Genomic DNA, 19,036 nt, shown 5'->3' with positions numbered 1-19,036 from the left:
ACTATTTATAATGTATTGTACAAAATGGAAAATTTTCATTTAAAGCGATTTTTTCTGTTCAATGTGAATTACCTCTGAATCAGGGGGGTAGAGTAAACATCTTTAACAAGAGCACGCCTTGCGGGTGCTGACCTCATCTGATTTTTTGTATATAGAAATATTGCACCATGATTTTCAAGTCTAAAAGGCATCATTCTGCAAAAGCGTAGAGTTATGTTCTTGATGTACAGTGTCCACTTATGATTGTGAAAAACTGTTGCAAGTTTTAAAGCAATAGCTTTGATAGTTTATGAGAAAAGTTGCCTTAAACATAATACTCAACCAAGGAAATGATTTCTAAGTCCAAAAGGGGCAATAATTATTGCAAAAAGAGGATGGTTATGTTGCTTGCTGTACAGGTCAGCTTATGATGGTGAACAAGTGTTGCAAGTTTCAAAGCAATAGCTTGATAGTTTAAGAGAAAAGTTGACTAAACATAAAACTTAACCAAGAAATCTGATATTTTCTAAGTCCAAAAGGGCCATAATTTGCAAAAGCAGATGGATTATGTTTTCTTGCTGTACAGGTCAGCTTTGATGGTGAACAAGTGTTGCAAGTTATAAAGCAATAGCTTTGATAGTTTAGGATAAAAGCTGACCTAAACATAAAACTTACCAAGAAAACGATTTCTAAGTCAAAAGGGGCAATAATTCTTGCAAAAAGCAAGATGGAGTTATGTTTTCTTGATGTACAGGGTCGCTTATGATGGTGAACAAGTATTCCAAGTTTCAAAGCAATACTTTGATAGTTTAGGAGAAAAGTTGACCTAAACATAAACTTAACCAAGAATCTATTTTCTAAGTACAAAAGGGGCCATAAATCTTGCAAAAAGCAAGATGGAGTTATGTTTCTTGCTATACTGGGTCAGCTTATGATGGTGAACAAGTCTTCCAAGTTTCAAAGCAATAGCTTTGATAGTTTAGGAGAAAAGCTGACCTAAACATAAAACTTAACCAGGCAACGCCGACGCAGACGCCGACGCCGACGCCGACAACCGCTCAAGTGATGACAATAACTCATCATTTTTTTTCAAAAATCAGATGAGCTAAAAATACTGAGTTACGTGCAGTAAAAATCCTCTATTTTGCCTTAATTCTTTAGATTACATATTGTGGAAGAAATGCAGGTAGGTTTTACTATTGCCCCAAGGTTATTTTTGAATGAAGTGAGCAAAATTCAAAACAGACCAACAGGATTCGACTTTAATTTTTCAATGTTGGGAGTTAGAATTCTGTCTCATTAAATCTGTTTACTTGAGGCACCCTAGAAAAAAATGATTTTTACAGTTTTATTTTGTGTTTTATAATTGTTTAACAATAGTTTGATGTTTCTTTTATCAAAATTAATGCTGTAATGAATTATCTGCAAACGTTTTAGACAGTGGCCATCACACTGAATTTTGTCTCTTCTTGAGCGTGAGGAAATACCATAAATTATACAAAATTTACAAAAAATGGCACAGTAAAAGTTGTTTAAAATTTGCAACACAGTGTCAAACATGGTCAACTTTAAGAATATACCAAGCAAATGCCATTTCTTAAACATTACTATTAGGGGTCCAATACCTTAAACAGCAATCTTCCTAGGAAGTTTGACAACTGTAGGCCAAAGCATTCTCCATATATTGATCGGAAACAGTTTTTGGTCTGAAGGTCACTGTGACCTTGACATTTGAGCTACTGATGCCCCAAAACAATAAGGATCATCTAGCATGCATGCTACCATCCTATTTGACAGTACTAGGCCAAATAATTCTTCGGAAAATTATGTTTTCAGTGTCAGTGTTCCTTAGACAATGACATTTCTTCTACTGATCTCAGAGCAACAAGGCCTATCTACTCTGCATGCAAAAACTTATGAAGTCTGTTAACCTTAGGCATTAAAGCGTTCTCTAGTTATTGATAATAAACAAGATATCTACAAGCAGATGGAAAGATCAACACGAGCAAACACAATAATAACGGTAAACACAGCTTATAAATTAAAGAGTTTCATTTGGTGTAAATATCTGCAACCAGGAAGTTGCTAAAACTGTAAATGCACTAACTTTATATCATAGATTTATACAATATCACTGCATTGAAAAGATAATCAATAGGTATTACAAGGTAGATAAAGCAATGAGATTTAGGAAAATATTCAGCCGATTTCAATGAAATAGATAAAATCACTTTAGAAAGTGAAACAAGAGCTGTCACTAATGGTGACAAATGCCCCCGCAGCACCTTGACCTTTGACCTGGTGATCCCAAAGTCAGTAGGGTTGGTGTACTCATAAAGTACTATCAGCATGTAAAGTTTGAAGGTCCTGGGTGAAGTGGTTTGCGAGTCAAGTGCCTTCATGCAAAAAGTTAACGTTGGATCCTGTGACCTTGACCTTTGACCTGGTGACCCCAAAGTCAGTAGGAGTGGTGTACTCAATAAGTACTATCAGCATGTGAAGTTTGAAGGTCCTGGATGCAGTGGTTCGCGAGTAAAGTGCCTTCATGCAAAAAGTTAACGTTGGCCCCTGTGACCTTGACCTTTGACCTGGTGACCCCAAAGTCAGTAGGGGTGGTGTACTCAATAAGTACTATCAGTATGTGAAGTTTGAAGGTCCTGGGTTCTGTGGTTCGTGAGTAAAGTGCCTTCATGCAAAAAGTTAACGTTGGCCCCTGTGACCTTGACCTTTGACCTGGTGACCCTAAAGTCAGTAGGGGTGATGTACTCAATAAGTACTATCAGCAGGTGAAGTTTGAAGGTCCTGGGTGCAGTGGTTCACGAGTAAAGTGCCTTCATGCAAAAAGTTAACGTTGGCCCCTGTGACCTTGACCTTTGACCTGGTGACCCCAAAGTCAGTAGGAGTGGTGTACTCAATAAGTACTATCAGCATGTGAAGTTTGAAGGTCCTGGGTGCAGTGGTTCGCGGGTAAAGTGCCTTCATGCAAAAAGTTAACGTTGGCCCCTGTGACCTTGACCCTTGACCAGGTGACCCCAAAGTCAGTATGGGTGGTGTATTCAATAAGTACTATCAGCAAGTGAAGTTTGAAGGTCCTGGGTGCAGTGGTTTGCAAGTAAAATGCCTTCATGCAAAAAGTTTACGTTGGCCCCTGTGACCTTGACCTGGTCACCCCAAAGTCGTTAGGGGTGGTATACTCAATAAGTACTATCAGCATGTGAAGTTTGAAGGTCCTGGGTGCAGTGGTTTGCGAGTAAAGTGCCTTCATGCAAAAAGTTAACGTTGTGACTAACGAACTAACTAACTAACGAACGAACGAACGGACGGACAGTTGAAAACTAATATGCCTCCCTTCGGGGGCATGAAAACTTTACCTATCTTTGGGTAGGATTTCCTTAAATACATTAAGGGCAAACAACATGACAAAAGATAGTTTGACAATTCAGCCAATCAGAAACTATGTAACAGTATTTCCACTCAGACAGAATGTGGAGAGAGTTATAACAATTCTATTTTCTGTAAATTGCATGATTAAAGATGTGATCGAGTAATGGCAGTGGCAATACAGAAGTCCCCTACTGGTGAAAACTTTGTTAGTGTTCATCTCATGCAGGATCCAGATTTACGGACAAACAGGTGGTCGGATGAAGACAGATGGACTGAGGGCATTCCTATAGCCCCCTACAGTGTTCCGTCAGCAGGGGACTAAAAATGCTTCAAGACATTTAGTAGCTAAGAAACAAAAACAATTTTTACTTAAGGTATTAGACCCATAATAGTGGACCTCCTTTTGAAGAGTATTCTAATTCCTACCAAAAACCTACTTTGACTTGAATTTTTCAGGTGGGCATATCTTCAAGCCCATCTGGGACCAAAAACTCTTTTCTTTATACATGTATTCCTGTTTTTTTCTAGTACATTTTTACTTTATTCAAGACTTATCATTATTATATAAACCATGTGACCCCCGGGGTGGGGCCATATTTGACCCTAGGGGGACAGTTTAAACAATCTTTTTGGAAAAGAAGATTTTTAAAGTTTTTCTTTTCAATTGCCATGGCAACCAGAGTTCTGTACGGAATTCGATTCTTTGAATAATTATTAAAGAAGACCATCCAAGGATCATCCCTGTGAAGTTCCATCAAAATTGGCCTGATGGTTTAGGAGGAGATGTTGTTAAAAGGAAGTGTGAACGGACGGACGGACCAGTGATTTTTTTGGGGGGAAATAATTAAACTACCTGTGCCCATGGAATTGGGAAAATAAGCACGACAAATCAAGAAATTGGGAAAATAATGGCAAACTTGTCTTTTCATAAGTTGTTGATTTTTTTTGCCTTTTCTACTGAAATATCTTAGATGAATGGACTAGTTCTTGACTGACTCATTTTCACTTTGTAACAAAATGCTGTCTGCCAATGATGGGATACAGACTTTGTGAATTTTAATTGAAAACAATCTCCATCAGAAAGGGAAATGTGAAATGTATTTGGGAAATAATGATCATTTTTTTGGGAAAAATGGAAGGTTTTTTGCAAGGGGAAACAGCCCATATTCGGCACTAAAAAATCACTGTGACGGACGGCGGACAGTGAACGATCACAATAGCTCACCCTGAGCTGGCTCAGGTGAGTTGTGATATTATAGAAAAATTGCATTCCTGAGAGGGTGATATGAATAATGTTCACCTCAGGATTTATACAAGATGCCCATGGGCAACATGTCGAGCCCGCCTTTTGACGCCTAACTGTGACCTTGACCTTTGAGATGGAGTCTGTCTCACTGAGTTAAACATTCATGCCAAATATAAACAAGATTCCTCAATGCATGTCAAAGTTATTGGCCAGACAAAATCTGACATGACCTTTGACCTTCAACTGTGACCTTGACCTTTGAGATAGGAACCTGGGATTTGCACATGACACTCCGTCTCACTAAGGTTAACATTCATACCAAATATAAACAAGATTGAATTCAATAAAGAGTGATTTTTAACATGAATTATTAAATCTATTTCCCTATGGAAGATCTTTGAATGAATATATCGAAAACATATAAATGTCAAAACATTTACTGGAAAACCAATATAATGAGTAAAATGATTTACTGAAATAATCATCAACAAGTAGGCCAAGATAGCCCTAGGTCGCTCACCTGAGAAACACACCAGGCCCATAGGAATCATTTTCAGATTGGGGGAGGCACACATTATAAAAATCAGCCAACCTATAACAGACCAAGATCCAATGAATACAGTATTCAGGGTTGTCAATAATTTTGTGTTGAACAGGGTGACGTAGAAAAGAAGGGGACTTAGGTAGGAGGTTTCGGGGGCATGCTCCCCTTGAAAACTTTCAAAATTCAGCACTTCATTTCCTGCATTCTTAGGCATTTTGGGAGCATTTAAGAACACTTTTACCACTGCAATTTTATATACAACATACCCCATACTTTGATATTTTCAAATGAATACAGTACAATGAGTATAGTATAAAACCCCTCACCTTTTTCTCGGGCTTGAGTCCGACAAAGAAACGCTTTTCTAAGGATTCTTTATCATGTTTACACGTTTTCTGTTTTGATTTGACACAAATAAGGTTAACAATACAATTATAAAACTGCATGGCTGGTGACAGGTTACAGCTAAAATTGACTCGCTGTCAAAAAATAATTAATTGGTAAGATGATTGCCATAATCTGTCAAATTATTGGGGGAGGGGGCCCCCCTGTTCATACGGCCCGGCAAAACATATTAGTGTTAACATGTTTGACCTAGGGTTTTCATGGAAACAAATATTCATGGCCAATTTTCATTAGAATTATACCAAAAATGTGGTCTCTTGAGTTCAAACAAGTATTTCATTTGATATGACCTAGTGACCTAGTTTTAGATGCCAGATGAACCATATTCAAATCTGACCTAGATTTCATCAAGGCAATTGTTCTGACCAACTTTCATGAAGATCAACTGAACAAGAAGCTGCGTTCAATAAAGGCTTGATGCCCCCGGTGGCATCCTTGTCGAAACAAAGCAACCTAAGTCCAGAACGAGGTCAAGGTCAAACTGAGATCAGGTGATGTTTGAAGATGAGGAATGGTCACAGGTTACATCTGCATTAGTATCAAGTCATTCTAGTAAGGGGTATTGATGGTAGACGAAATGGTCCCATTTGGTTAACCAAGAAATGGCCCATACAAAGCATCCTAAGTCCAAAACGAGGTCAAGGTCAAGGTCAAACTCAGGTCAGGTGATGTTTGAAGGTGAGGAATGGTCACAGGTTACACCTGCATTAGTATCAAGTCATTCTAGTTAGGGGTATTGATGCTAGACGAAACGGTCCCATTTGGTTAACCTCTAACGGACGGACGGACGGACGAACGAACAGGACAATCACTATATGCCTCCCACATCAGTAGATGACGGGGGCATAGAAATACAGCTTTTATCGCATACACAAGGTTTTTCTTTGATTTGCCCTAGTCAGAGTTATGGGTCTTGACCCAGTGTGGTTCGTAATTGACTTGCTGCTATCAACTATATTTATAACCCCGAAGACACATGTGAAGTTTAAAATCAATATCTGCATTAGTTTTGGAGATAGTAACTTGCATGTAAAACTTTAACCAAAATTTTCTAAGTCTAAAAGGGGGCATAATTTGCTCAAAATACATGTCAGAGTTATGGGTCTTGACCCAGTGAGGTTGGTAATTGATCTAGAAAAAGAACAAGAGGGCCAAGATGGCCCTAGGTCGCTCACCTAAGAAACACTCCATAACAGTGTAAAACATGTTTGACCTAGTGATTTCATGGAAACAAATATTCTGACCAATTTTCATTAAGATTGGACCAAAAAATTGGTCTCTTGCGATAAAACAAGCATTTTCTTAGATATGACCTAGTTTTTGACCCTAGATGACCCATGTTCAAACTCGACCTAGATTTTATCAAGGCAATCATTCTGACCAAAATTCATGAAGATCAACTGAAAAATACAGCCTCTATCACATACAGAAGTTTTTTCTTTGATTTCACCAAGTGACCTAGTTTTTGACCTCAGATGACCCATGTTCAAATTCGACCTAGATTTCATTAAGGCAATCAACCTGACCAAATTTCATAAATATCAACTGAAAAAAAACAGTCTCTATCGCATACACAAGATTTTTCTTTAATTTGACCTAGTGACCTAGTTTTTGACCTCAGATAACCCATATTCAAAACGACCTAGTTTTCATCAAGGCAATCACTCTGACCAAATTTCATGAAGATCAATTGAAAAATACATCCTCTATTGCATACACAATGTTTTTCTTAGATTTGACCTAGTGACCTAGTTTTTGACCCCAGATGACCCATTTTCGAAATCAGCCTAGATTTTATCAAGGTAATCATTCTGGCTAAATTTCATGAAGATCAGTTGAAAAATACAGCCTCTATTGCATACACAAGGTTTTTCTTTGATTTGACCTAGTGACCTAGTTTTTGACCCGAGATGACCCATTTTCGAACTTGGTCTAAATTTCATCAAGGCAATCATTCTGACCAAAATTCATGAAGATCAATTGAAAAATACAGCCTCTATCGCATACACAAGGTTTTTACGTGATATGACCTAGTGACCTAGTTTTTGACCCCAGATGACCCATTTTCGAACTCGGCCTAGATTTCATCAAGGTAATCATTCTGACCAAAATTCATGAAGATCACTTGAAAAATACCGCCTCTATCGCATACACAAGGTTTTTCTTTGATTTGACCTAGTGACCTAGTTTTTGACCCGAGATGACCCATTTTCGAACTCGGCCTAGATTTCATTAAGGCAATCATTCTGACCAAAATTCATGAAGATCAATTGAAAAATACAGCCTCTATCGCATACACAAGGTTTTTCTTTGATTTGACCTAGTGACCTAGTTTTTGACCCGAGATGACCCATTTTCGAACTCGGCCTAGATTTCATCAAGGTAATCATTCTGACCAAAATTCATGAAGATCACTTGAAAAATACCGCCTCTATCGCATACACAAGGTTTTTCTTTGATTTGACCTAGTGACCTAGTTTTTGACCCGAGATGACCCATTTTTGAACTCGGCCTAGATTTCATTAAGGCAATCATTCTGACCAAAATTCATGAAGATCAATTGAAAAATACCACCTCTATCGCATACAAAAGGTTTTTCTTTGATTTGACCTAGTGACCTAGTTTTTGATCCGAGATGACCCATTTTCGAACTCGGCCTAGATTTCATCAAAGTTATCATTCTGACCAACATTCATGAAGATTAAATGAAAAATACAGCCTCTATTGCATACACAAGGTTTTTCTTTGATTTGACCTTGTGACCTAGTTTTTGACCCGAGATGACCCATTTTCGAACTCGGCCTAGATTTCATCAAGGTTATCATTCTGACCAATATTCATGAAGATTAATTGAAAAATACAGCCTCTATCGCATACACAAGCTAAATGTTGACAGACGACAGACGACTGACGCCAGACGACAGACGACTGACGCCAGACGACAGACGACGGACGACGGACGCCGGACATCGAGCGATCAGAAAAACTCACCTGAGCATTGCTCAGGTGAGCTAAAAAATAAGTTTCAAATCTATATGCCTTTTAGAAATAGCTGTATGTACTTGCACGCAAAACTTGAACCAGAATTTTCTAAATCCAAAAGGGAGCATAATTTGGCCAAAATGAAAGTCAGAGTTATGGGACTTGCTGCTATCAACTAGTTTTATAACCCGAAGACACGTGAAGTTTCAAATCAATATCTGCGTTAGTTTTGGAGATAGTAACTTGCATGTAAAACTTTAACCAAAATTTTCTAAGTCCAAAAGGGGGCATAATTTGCTCAAAATACATGTTATGGGACTTGACCCAGAGAGGTTGGTAAATGACCTAGAAAAAAAAAATAAGTTTCAAAGCTATATGCCTTTAATTGATGGCTGTATGTACTTGCATGCAAAAACTTAACCAAGGTGTGACGCCGACACCGACGCCAGGTTGAGTAGAATAGCTAGACTATTCTTTGAATAGCCGAGCTAAAAATGATCGTTGCAGTCTTAAAATCAATACATAAGTATCATATCACCCAACAGGAGATATGAAAAATATCACATGGCGCAGAAAATCAAAATTGCTCATGTGATATTCAATTACTGGTAATATCAAGAAAACAAAATTACAATTTTGCGCATGAGACATGAAATCACCGAAAAATATAAATATTCAAGTTCACTAAATTAATTAAATGGGAAATTTGCATGCATCTGTATAAGGCATATTAAATATACATGTACAAAAAGTTATAAATCTTAATGAAACTTGCATGCTTGCATTTCTTTACAGCTGTTAACATTTCTACCAGGTTTTATTTAAATACTCCACACCAAATTTTGAAAATTTTTTAGTCACGTAAGAGCAACAGAATGAATAAATTTACTGTTATCTACTGTCCTCCTAGCCTCATACCAGTAAGTACTTCGGTAAGTACTCTTGTTAGCACAGACAGATGGACGGACCAACAGATTCTTATGGTCTGCTTGTTCATTACATAAGGCATTCTGGTTCTGTTAAATGTACTCACTCTAGTAAATTCTTTTTCTAATCGGTTCCTTTCATCCTCGTACAACTTCCTTGCAGACTTTTTGTCACTTAAAAGAGTTGTTATTTTTTCCATGACTTTGGTTGTTAGGCCATCTACACTAAATTGTAATAATTCAACCAACTGTTCTGTGCTATGTATAACTGCATTCCAGGCCTGTAAATGAAGAGAGTAAAGGTTATTTTACATAAAGCTTCCCTAAATTCAGGATTCTAACTTACCAAGATCTAGGGGTTGATTTTGAAATTTATGTCAACACTGTATGACAACTGCCCACTGAAAATGCTTCATAGAATAATGTCTACAGTCTAAAGAAAGGTATGTGTAAACCAACAACAAATCCTATAAGAAACTTCTAACAATATGCCTTTGATCTTCTGAGTGTGACCTTGACCTTAGAGGTAGGGGTCTGAGTTTTGTGCAAGACAAGTTGTCTCTTTAGGGGGACCATTTGTACCAATAATATCATAGTACCTCTATGGATGGCAGAGTTCAATTTCTGTACCCAACACAAAATAGACATACCGTAGTTAATACCATGTTAACCTTTGACCTCCAAGTGTGACCTTGACCTTAAAGCTAAGGGTCTGAAAGTTCTGCACAATACATCCTCTTATTATGGAGAACACCTGTGCTAATCAATAATAAAATCCTTACATGGATAGTGGAGTTACAGGATAGATTTGAGCTAGGAGTCTGGCTGTTGTGCATGACACCTTCTTATCATAGGCAAAATTTATGTCAAGTAAAAAGACGGATGACAACGTTATGCACCGGACATTCAATAACGGGATACCGAAATTCAAATATTTTTCACTTGTCCACGGACAAGTGAGACTTAAAATTCCACTTGTCTACAGTCCAAACTCACTAATCCAGATTTTCAACATTAAAACCAGAAAGAAACTGCCAAATTTCTTTATTTAGGACAATGGTCAACAGATGGATGATCAGTTCAAGTGAAGGGAAGTGCTCTAATTATCCGAGTTTGAGTGAACAAAGTTACAAAGTAGTTCCCTAAACTGGTTTTCAACTAGTAGGGGACTAAAAATATGACCCCTAGTGTTGTTTAAGTTTTTTGTGACCTAGCTTTTTACCTCATTTAACCTTGTTCTGAAATTGACTTAGATTTCATTGAGACAAACATTGCGGCATAGTTTTATGAAGATCAAGCACAAAATGCGGCCCCTAGAGTGCTAACAAGGTTTTTCTGTGATCTGACCTAGTGACCTAGTTTAAGACCTTGGGAGAAACTAAGTTTTGAACATGACTTGCGACAAATAGTCTCAGAAAGTTTTAAGTTTAAACAGAAAATATGGCCTCTAGAGTGTAAACAAGGCTTTTCTATACATTAACCAAGTGATCTAGTACCCCAGTTTTAAACTCTACATATTATTCATAGAAACCAAAATTCTAAGTTTTAAGAACATCAAACAGAAAATGTAGCCTCCTGAGTATTTGCCAGGTTTGTCTACGATTTGACCTAGTGACCTGGTTTCTGACCTCTGCCTGAGGTCCTATGGTAACCCAGTTTTTATGAGACTTCATAGACACAGGGTAATCATAATAGCTTACCTTGAGCACTTGTGCTCAGCTGACCTAAATAGTGAACCCTGGATGGGCTGATTTTGACCTCAGGGGAAGTTTGAACAAACTTGGTAGCTGACCACTACACATTAATTACAATGCTAAAAGACAAATATTTAAGCTTACAGTTGTAGAGGAAAATATTTATATTTTTTAAATATCTATTTTTTTCATTTATTATTTCCTTAAAACAACTAATAATTTTTAAGCACTTTTTCCAATATCAGGAAGTTTTCTGGTTCATGTCCTTAACTCACAATAAAATTTTAGTTTAGTTTCTATCCATTGAATGAACAATTCTGAAAGTAAAGCTTATCTAAGGCAACATAAAAGAAAGCATAATAATTACGTTCAGATAAAATCAATGGCGAATTGAACACTCTGCATTTTCTTATAGACAACCTAACCTGACTGAATATAAAGCTTAAAAACTCAAACACAACACAGTACAAGAGGCATTCTGCTGCATTTCCCTATAGCGAACCTAGACTGACTGAATAAGTAAAGCTTACCTTAACCAGAAGAAGCTTTTGTAGAAAAGCACATGTCTCCCCTAATGCATAATCATATAGGCAAGCAGTCAATAGGGGACAGGAACAAAAGTCAAAGAGACACTGATGGTTGGCTGAATTAACTGGATCATCCACTTAGCATGCCCAATCATCCCACTAACTTTCAACATTCTGGGCTTAGTGGTTCAAAAGTTCGGAATTGGAAACGGTTTTCTTCAGTGTACCTGGTACCCATACTGTTCAATATCCTTACGTATCAACTTACTTGGATCAGTGTTCAGATTGATGAAAGCACGATCATTACATGCACGATAATCCTTAGTCATCAACATTGTCATGTTCCAGAATCTTTTAGTCAACATTCAGGTCAGTGTTCTTAAGAACATAGACAAGACTTTCTATGTTAGCCTTGACCTTGAAATTTGATAGGACCCAATAACAATAGATATCTACTCTGTAGACCTATACCCTATGAAGGTTGAGAGTTCTAGGTCAAATGGTTTTCAAGTTATTGACCGGAAATGGATTTCAATATTCTTCCCACTGCAACCTTGACCTTTAACAGAGTGACCCCAAAATCAATAGAGGTCATCTACTCTGCATGTCCAATCATCATATTAAGTATCTAAATTCTGGGTCAAGTGGTTCTCAACTTACTGACTGGAAATGGTTTTCCATGTTCAGGCCCCTGTGATCTTGAACTTTAATAGAGACCAAAAAATCAATAGGGGTTATTTACTCTGAATGTCCAATCATCCTATGAACTATCAACATGAAGACATAAATACTGTGTAGTACAAGAGGTATTGTGCTGCATTTCCCTATAGATGCCCTAGACTGATTGAATAAGTAAACCTTACCTTAGACACAGTGCAGTACAAGAGGTATTGTGTTGCATTTCCCTATAGATGCCCTAGACTGACTGAATAAGTAAACCTTACCTTAGACACAGCGTAGTACAAGAGGTATTGTGCTGCATTTCCCTATAGATGCTCTAGACTGACTGAATAAATAAACCTTACCTTAAACACAGCGTAGTACAAGAGGTATTGTGCTGCATTTCCCAATAGATGCCCTAGACTGACTGAATAAGTAAACCTAACTTAGACACAGCACAGTACAAGAGGTTTTGTGCTGCATTTCCCTATAGATGCTCTAGACTGACTGAATTAGTAAACCTTCCCTTAGACACAGTGCAGTACAAGAGGTATTGTGCTGCATTTCCCTATAGATGCCCTAGACTGACTGAATAAGTAAACCTTACCTTAGACACAGCGCAGTACAAGAGGTATTGTGCTGCATTTCCCTATAGACGCCCTAGACTGACTGAATAAGTAAACCTAACCTTAGACACAGCGCAGTACAAGAGGAATTGTGCTACATTTCCCTATAGATGCCCTAGACTGACTGAATAAGTAGACCCAAAAATCAATAGGGGTTATTTACTCTGAATGTCAAATCATCCTATGAACTATCAACATGAAGACATAAAAACTTTGTAGTACAAGAGGTATTGTGCAGCATTTCCCTATAGATGCCCTAGACTGACTGAATGAGTAAAGCTTACCTTAGACACAGTGCAGTACAAGAGGTATTGTGTTGCATTTCCCTATAGATGCCCTAGACTGACTGAATAAGTAAACCTGACCTTTGACACAGTGCAGTACAAGAGGTATTGTGCTGTATTTCCCTATAGATGCCCTAGACTGACCGAATAAGTAAACCTTACCTTAGACACAGTGCAGTACAAGAGGTATTGTGCTGCATTTCCCTAAAGATGCCCCTGACTGACTGAATAAGTAAACCTTACCTTAGACACATTGCAGTACAACAGGTATTGTACTGCATTTCCCTATAGATGCCCTAGACTGACTGAATAAGTAAACCTTACCTTAAACACAGCACAGTACAAGAGGTATTGTGTTGTATTTCCCTACAGATGCCCTAGACTGACTGAATAAGTAAACCTTACCTTAAACACAGCACAGTACAAGAGGTATTGTGTTGCATTTCCCAATAGATGCCCTAGACTGACTGAATAAGTAAACCTTACCTTAAACACAGTGCAGTACAAGAGGTATTGTGCTGCATTTCCCTATAGATGCCCTAGACTGACTGAATAAGTAAACCTTACTTTAGACACAGCGCAGTTCAAGAGGAATTTGCTACATTTCCCAATAGATGCCCTAGACTGACTGAATAAGTAAACCTTACCTTAAACACAGCACAGTACAAGAGGTATTGTGTTGTATTTCCCTATAGATGCCCTAGACTGACTGAATAAGTAAACCTTACTTTTGACACAGCGCAGTACAAGAGGTATTGTGTTGCATTTCCCTATAGATGCCCTAGACTGACTGAATAAGTAAACCTTACCTTAAACACAACACAGTACAAGAGGTATTGTGTTGTATTTCCCTATAGATGCCCTAGACTGACTGAATAAGTAAACCTTACCTTAAACACAGCACAGTACAAGAGGTATTGTGCTGCATTTCCCTATAGATGCCCTAGACTGATTGAATAAGTAAACCTTACCTTAGACACAGTGCAGTACAGGAGGTATTGTGCTGCATTTCCCTATAGATGCCCTAGACTGACTGAATAAGTAAACCTTACCTTAGACACAGCATGGTACAAGAGGTATTGTGCTGCATTTCCCTATATATGCCCTAGACTGACTGAATAAGTAAACCTTACCTTAGACACAGCATGGTACAAGAGGTATTGTGCTGCATTTCCCTATAGACGCCCTAGACTGACTGAATAAGTAAACCTTACCTTAGACACAGCGCAGTACAAGAGGAATTGTGCTACATTTCCCTATAGATGCCCTAGACTGACTGAATAAGTAACCCAAAATCAATAGGGTTATTTACTATGAATGTCAAATCTTCCTATGAATAATCACATGAGACATAAAAACTTTGTAGTACAAGAGATATTGTGCTGCATTTCCCTAAAGATGCTCTAGACTGACTGAATAAGTAAACCTTACCTTAGACACAGTGCAGTACAAGAGGTATTGTGCTGCATTTCTCTATAGATGCTCTAGACTGACTGAATAAGTAAACCTTACCTTAGACACAGCGCAGTACAAGAGGTATTGTGCTGCATTTCCCTAAAGATGCCCTAGAATGACTGAAGAGGTAAAGCTTACCTTAAACACAGCACAGTACAAGAGATATTCTGCTGAATTTCACTATAGACGACCTAGACTGACTTGAAGAGGTAAAGCTTACCGTAAACACATCGCAGTACGAGAGATAGTCTGCTGCATTGCCTTAAAGACGCCCTAGACTAACTGAAGAGGTAAAGCTTACCTTAAACACAGCACAGTATGAGAGTTATTCTGCTGAATTTCACTATAGAAGACCTCGACTGACTGAAGAGGTAAAGTTTACCTTAAACACATCACAGTACGAGAGATATTTTGCTGCATTTCCCAATGGATGATGGAGACTGACTGAAGAGATAAAGCTTACCTTAAACACAGCACAGTATAAGAGATATTCTGCTGAATTTCACTATAGAAGACCTAGACTGACTGAAGAGGTAAAGTTTACCTTAAACACAGCACAGTACGAGAGATATTTTGCTGCATTTCCCAATGGATGATGGAGACTGACTGAAGAGGTAAAGCTGACCTTAAACACATCACAGTACGAGAGATATTTTGCTGCATTTCCCAATGGATGATCGAGACTGACTGAAGAGGTAAAGCTTACCTTAAACACATCACAGTACGAGAGATATTTTGCTGCATTTCCCAATGGATGATGGAGACTGACTGAAGAGATAAAGCTTACCTTAAACACAGCACAGTATAAGAGATATTCTGCTGAATTTCACTATAGAAGACCTAGACTGACTGAAGAGGTAAAGTTTACCTTAAACACAGCACAGTACGAGAGATATTTTGCTGCATTTCCCAATGGATGATGGAGACTGACTGAAGAGGTAAAGCTGACCTTAAACACATCGCAGTACGAGAGATATTTTGCTGCATTTCCCAATGGATGATCGAGACTGACTGAAGAGGTAAAGCTTACCTTAAACACAGCACAGTACGAGAGATATTTTGCTGCATTTCCCAATGGATGATCAAGACTGACTGAAGAGGTAAAGCTTACCTTAAACACATCACAGTACGAGAGATATTTTGCTGCATTTCCCAATGGATGATCGAGACTGACTGAAGAGGTAAAGCTTACCTTAAACACATCGCAGTACAAGAGATATATTGCTGCATTTCCCAATGGATGATCGAGACTGACTTAAGAGGTTAAGCTTACCTTAAACATAGCATAGTACGAGAGTTATTCTGCTGAATTTCACTATAGACAACCTAAACTGACTGAGTAAGTAAAGCTTACCTAAAACACAGCACAGTACAAGAGGTGTTCGGCTGAATTTCCCTATAGACGACCTAAACTCACTGAATTAAATATGAATGTAAAGCTAACTATAAACACAGCACAATATGAGTGATATTCCACTGCATTTTCCAATAGACAACCTAGACTGATTAAATTAAATTTGAATGTAAAGCTAACCTTAAACACAGCACAGTATAAGTGATATTCCCCTAAATTCCCTATAAACAACCTAGACTGATTAAATTAAATATCAGTGTAAGCTAACAATAAACACAGCACGGTACGAGTGATATTCCACAAAATTCCCTATAGACAACCTAGACTGACTTAATTAAATATGAATGTAAAGCTAATCTTAAACCAGGGTTTCAGAAATCCCATGTCCGGAGCCCGGGGGCTACCAGAAAATTGTCAGGCTACTAAATTTTTTCAGAGCGTGCCCGGGGGGCTACCGTGAAACTCTGTATCGAGTAGCCCGGAAATCAATAATCAAGTCTTCAAATATAATTTTGATAGTTGTCTATAATCCCCTTGTTTATCAAGAGATACATGCCCGAGGCTTTAATTATCTTAACACCTACTGTCACAATCGGCAAACAATTAACCATTTAATCGTACCCGCAGGCAAATGTTTACAAAAACATGTGCAAGATTGATTTTAGACTGATCCAATAACATCAAAGTCGCTGATAGCTATTGTTTAAAACAATATGCAAACCAGTCTGAAAATAACGTCATTTTAGCGCCACCTGCCAAAGTGTACTATCGGTTTCGCTGACCTCAATATTTATCGAGCGATCAGAATCGAAAGACAGATATTTGATACTGAGGCAGTTTAGTGCTTACACTGATTGTTTATAATAATAATGACTTTATTTATTGAGGCAACACTATTAGGCATGCCCAATCTTCCAAGTGGGCCTCAAAATTATGTACAATATTTACAAATACAAATCTGACAATAGCATGATTACAACATTCTAAGCATATGTTATGTTGTTCATTTTCCAGTTTGTTAAATAGGATCTTTTGAACTGCTCAAGACTGTTAGAATTTTTTACTTCAAGAGGTAATGTGTTCCAGATTTTTGGTCCCGAGTATTCAAGGGATTTTCTGTACAGTTCTAAGTTTGGTTTAGGTACTTCAAGACATTTATTTGGTTCTGATCTTAAATTAATGTAAGGATTATGTACAAATTTAAATTTACTTTGAAGATAGGATGGACTAAGATTGTTAATTGATTTAAAGACTCAAATTGCTTTCTTATAATGCAGTCGTTCATTGAATTTCATCCAGTTCAGCTCTTTAAACAAATCTTCAGATGGAAAATCAAAACATTTATCAAGGATGATTCGAGCTGCTCTTTTTTGAAATTTTGTAATTTTTTCCATTGAATCCCTGTTGCAATTACCCCAAATCGTGCAGCAATAATCCAAGTGGGGTAAAATATAAGCATTAAAGAAAAGTTTTCTCTGGGGAATATCTAGGTAGTATTTTATTCGTTGTAAAAGATAAAGTAAGGAATTGCATTTCTTTAGTGTGTTATCAATATGATCTTTCCAGCTTAAGTTATTACTGACATGTACACCTAACAGTTTTTCTGATTCTGTATATTCAACAGTTTCATTGTTGAATGTAAGAGGCGATGGGTTCAAAGTTCCTTTATTAGTTCCTCTTGATGAGATAAACATTGCTTTGGTTTTTTGTACATTAGCTGTCATATAATTATGCTTGCACCAGTCCTCAATTTTAGAGAGTACAGACTGTAATTCAGAACTGACTTCTTGTTTGGTGTTTCCAACAACAGTTAAGTTTATGCTTTTCAATTTAAATACTTGCCTAACCTGCAAAAAAAAAACGATGATTTTGCAAAATATCAGAAAGTATACAGAATTTTGGACAAACACCAATTCGGATAAGTGAATACAGTGTCAAGAAACTGAGAGACGTTATCAATGCGGTTCTAGTCTGTTTATTAAACCAGGCAGATGTTTAGAATCAGACAGGATCAACTTTAAATAATTTTGAGATAAATTACAATTCATACAGCTCTAAGTAAGTTCTAAGGAATTTGCAAGTTTACTGTATAAAAACTGATCTGCATTCCTTTTTTAGCCATGTTGCAATAACTATCAGGAGTACTCCTGAAAATATTTCTCAGTTTAAAAACATGTAGTTTTATCTTTTAAAATGAGAAAAAGGAGTAATGATTATTGCTATTTAAGAGAACAAAATTGATGACAATGTGCGTATGGCTAAAATTATGAAACCTCTAATAATCTAATCATTCTATCCACTGTAGTATAGAAGCACATAGTAAATAAACCAAAATGGCCATTGTCAAATAAACTTAAATGTTCGAGCTACCAGATTAAAATTTTGGCAGCCCAATGGGCTACCAATAAATTTGCAGATTTCTGAAACCCTGCTTAAACACAGCACAGAATGAGTGATATTCCCCTTAAGTCCCTATAGACAACCTAGACTGACTAAATTAAATACAAATGTAAGCTAACAATAAACACAGCACAGTATGAGTGATATTCCACAAAATTCCCTATAGACAACCTAGACTGACTTAATTAAATATGAATGTAAAGCTAATCTTAAACACAGCACAGAATGAGTGATATTCCCCTTAAGTCCCTATAGACAACCTAGACTGACTAAATTAAAAACAAATGTAAGCTAACAATAAACACAGAACAGTATGAGTGATATTCCACAAAATTCCCTATAGACAACCTAGACGGACTTAATTAAATATGAATGTAAAGCTAATTTTAAACACAGCGCAGAATGAGTGATATTCCGCTTAAGTCCCTACAGACAACCTAGACTGACTAAATTAAATACAAATGTAAGCTAACAATAAACACAGCACGGTATGAGTGATATTCCACAAAATTCCCTATAGACAACCTAGACTGACTTAACTAAATATAAATGTAAAGCTAATCTTAAACA

The 19,036-nt window shown here is 37.3% G+C and overlaps 1 protein-coding gene across 6 annotated transcripts in view; it reads right to left on the bottom strand.

Annotated features, from left to right (window-relative positions):
• The window catches only part of LOC123543036 (tyrosine-protein kinase Fer-like), a 261,407-nt gene that overhangs the window by 205,831 nt on the left and 36,540 nt on the right, over window positions 1-19,036 (bottom strand). For 5 of the 6 annotated variants that reach the window (XR_008368679.1, XM_053531772.1, XM_053531773.1 and 2 more), the window contains exon 3: window positions 9,574-9,747. Coding sequence is in view for 5 of the 6 variants with exons in the window: in XM_053531772.1 (XP_053387747.1) it covers window positions 9,574-9,747 (174 nt within the window). In the remaining variant the exon portion in view is untranslated. Of the gene's footprint in view, window positions 1-9,573; window positions 9,748-15,013; window positions 15,046-19,036 lie in introns of those variants that run through there. The other variant, XM_053531777.1, reaches the window with a different exon arrangement.

Source organism: Mercenaria mercenaria, chromosome 19 (assembly GCF_021730395.1).
Source record: "Mercenaria mercenaria strain notata chromosome 19, MADL_Memer_1, whole genome shotgun sequence".
NCBI classification, from domain to species: Eukaryota; Metazoa; Mollusca; class Bivalvia; order Venerida; family Veneridae; genus Mercenaria; species Mercenaria mercenaria.
The sequence above is the reverse complement of the archived record's forward strand: the minus strand, read 5'-3'. Positions and strand labels throughout refer to the sequence as shown.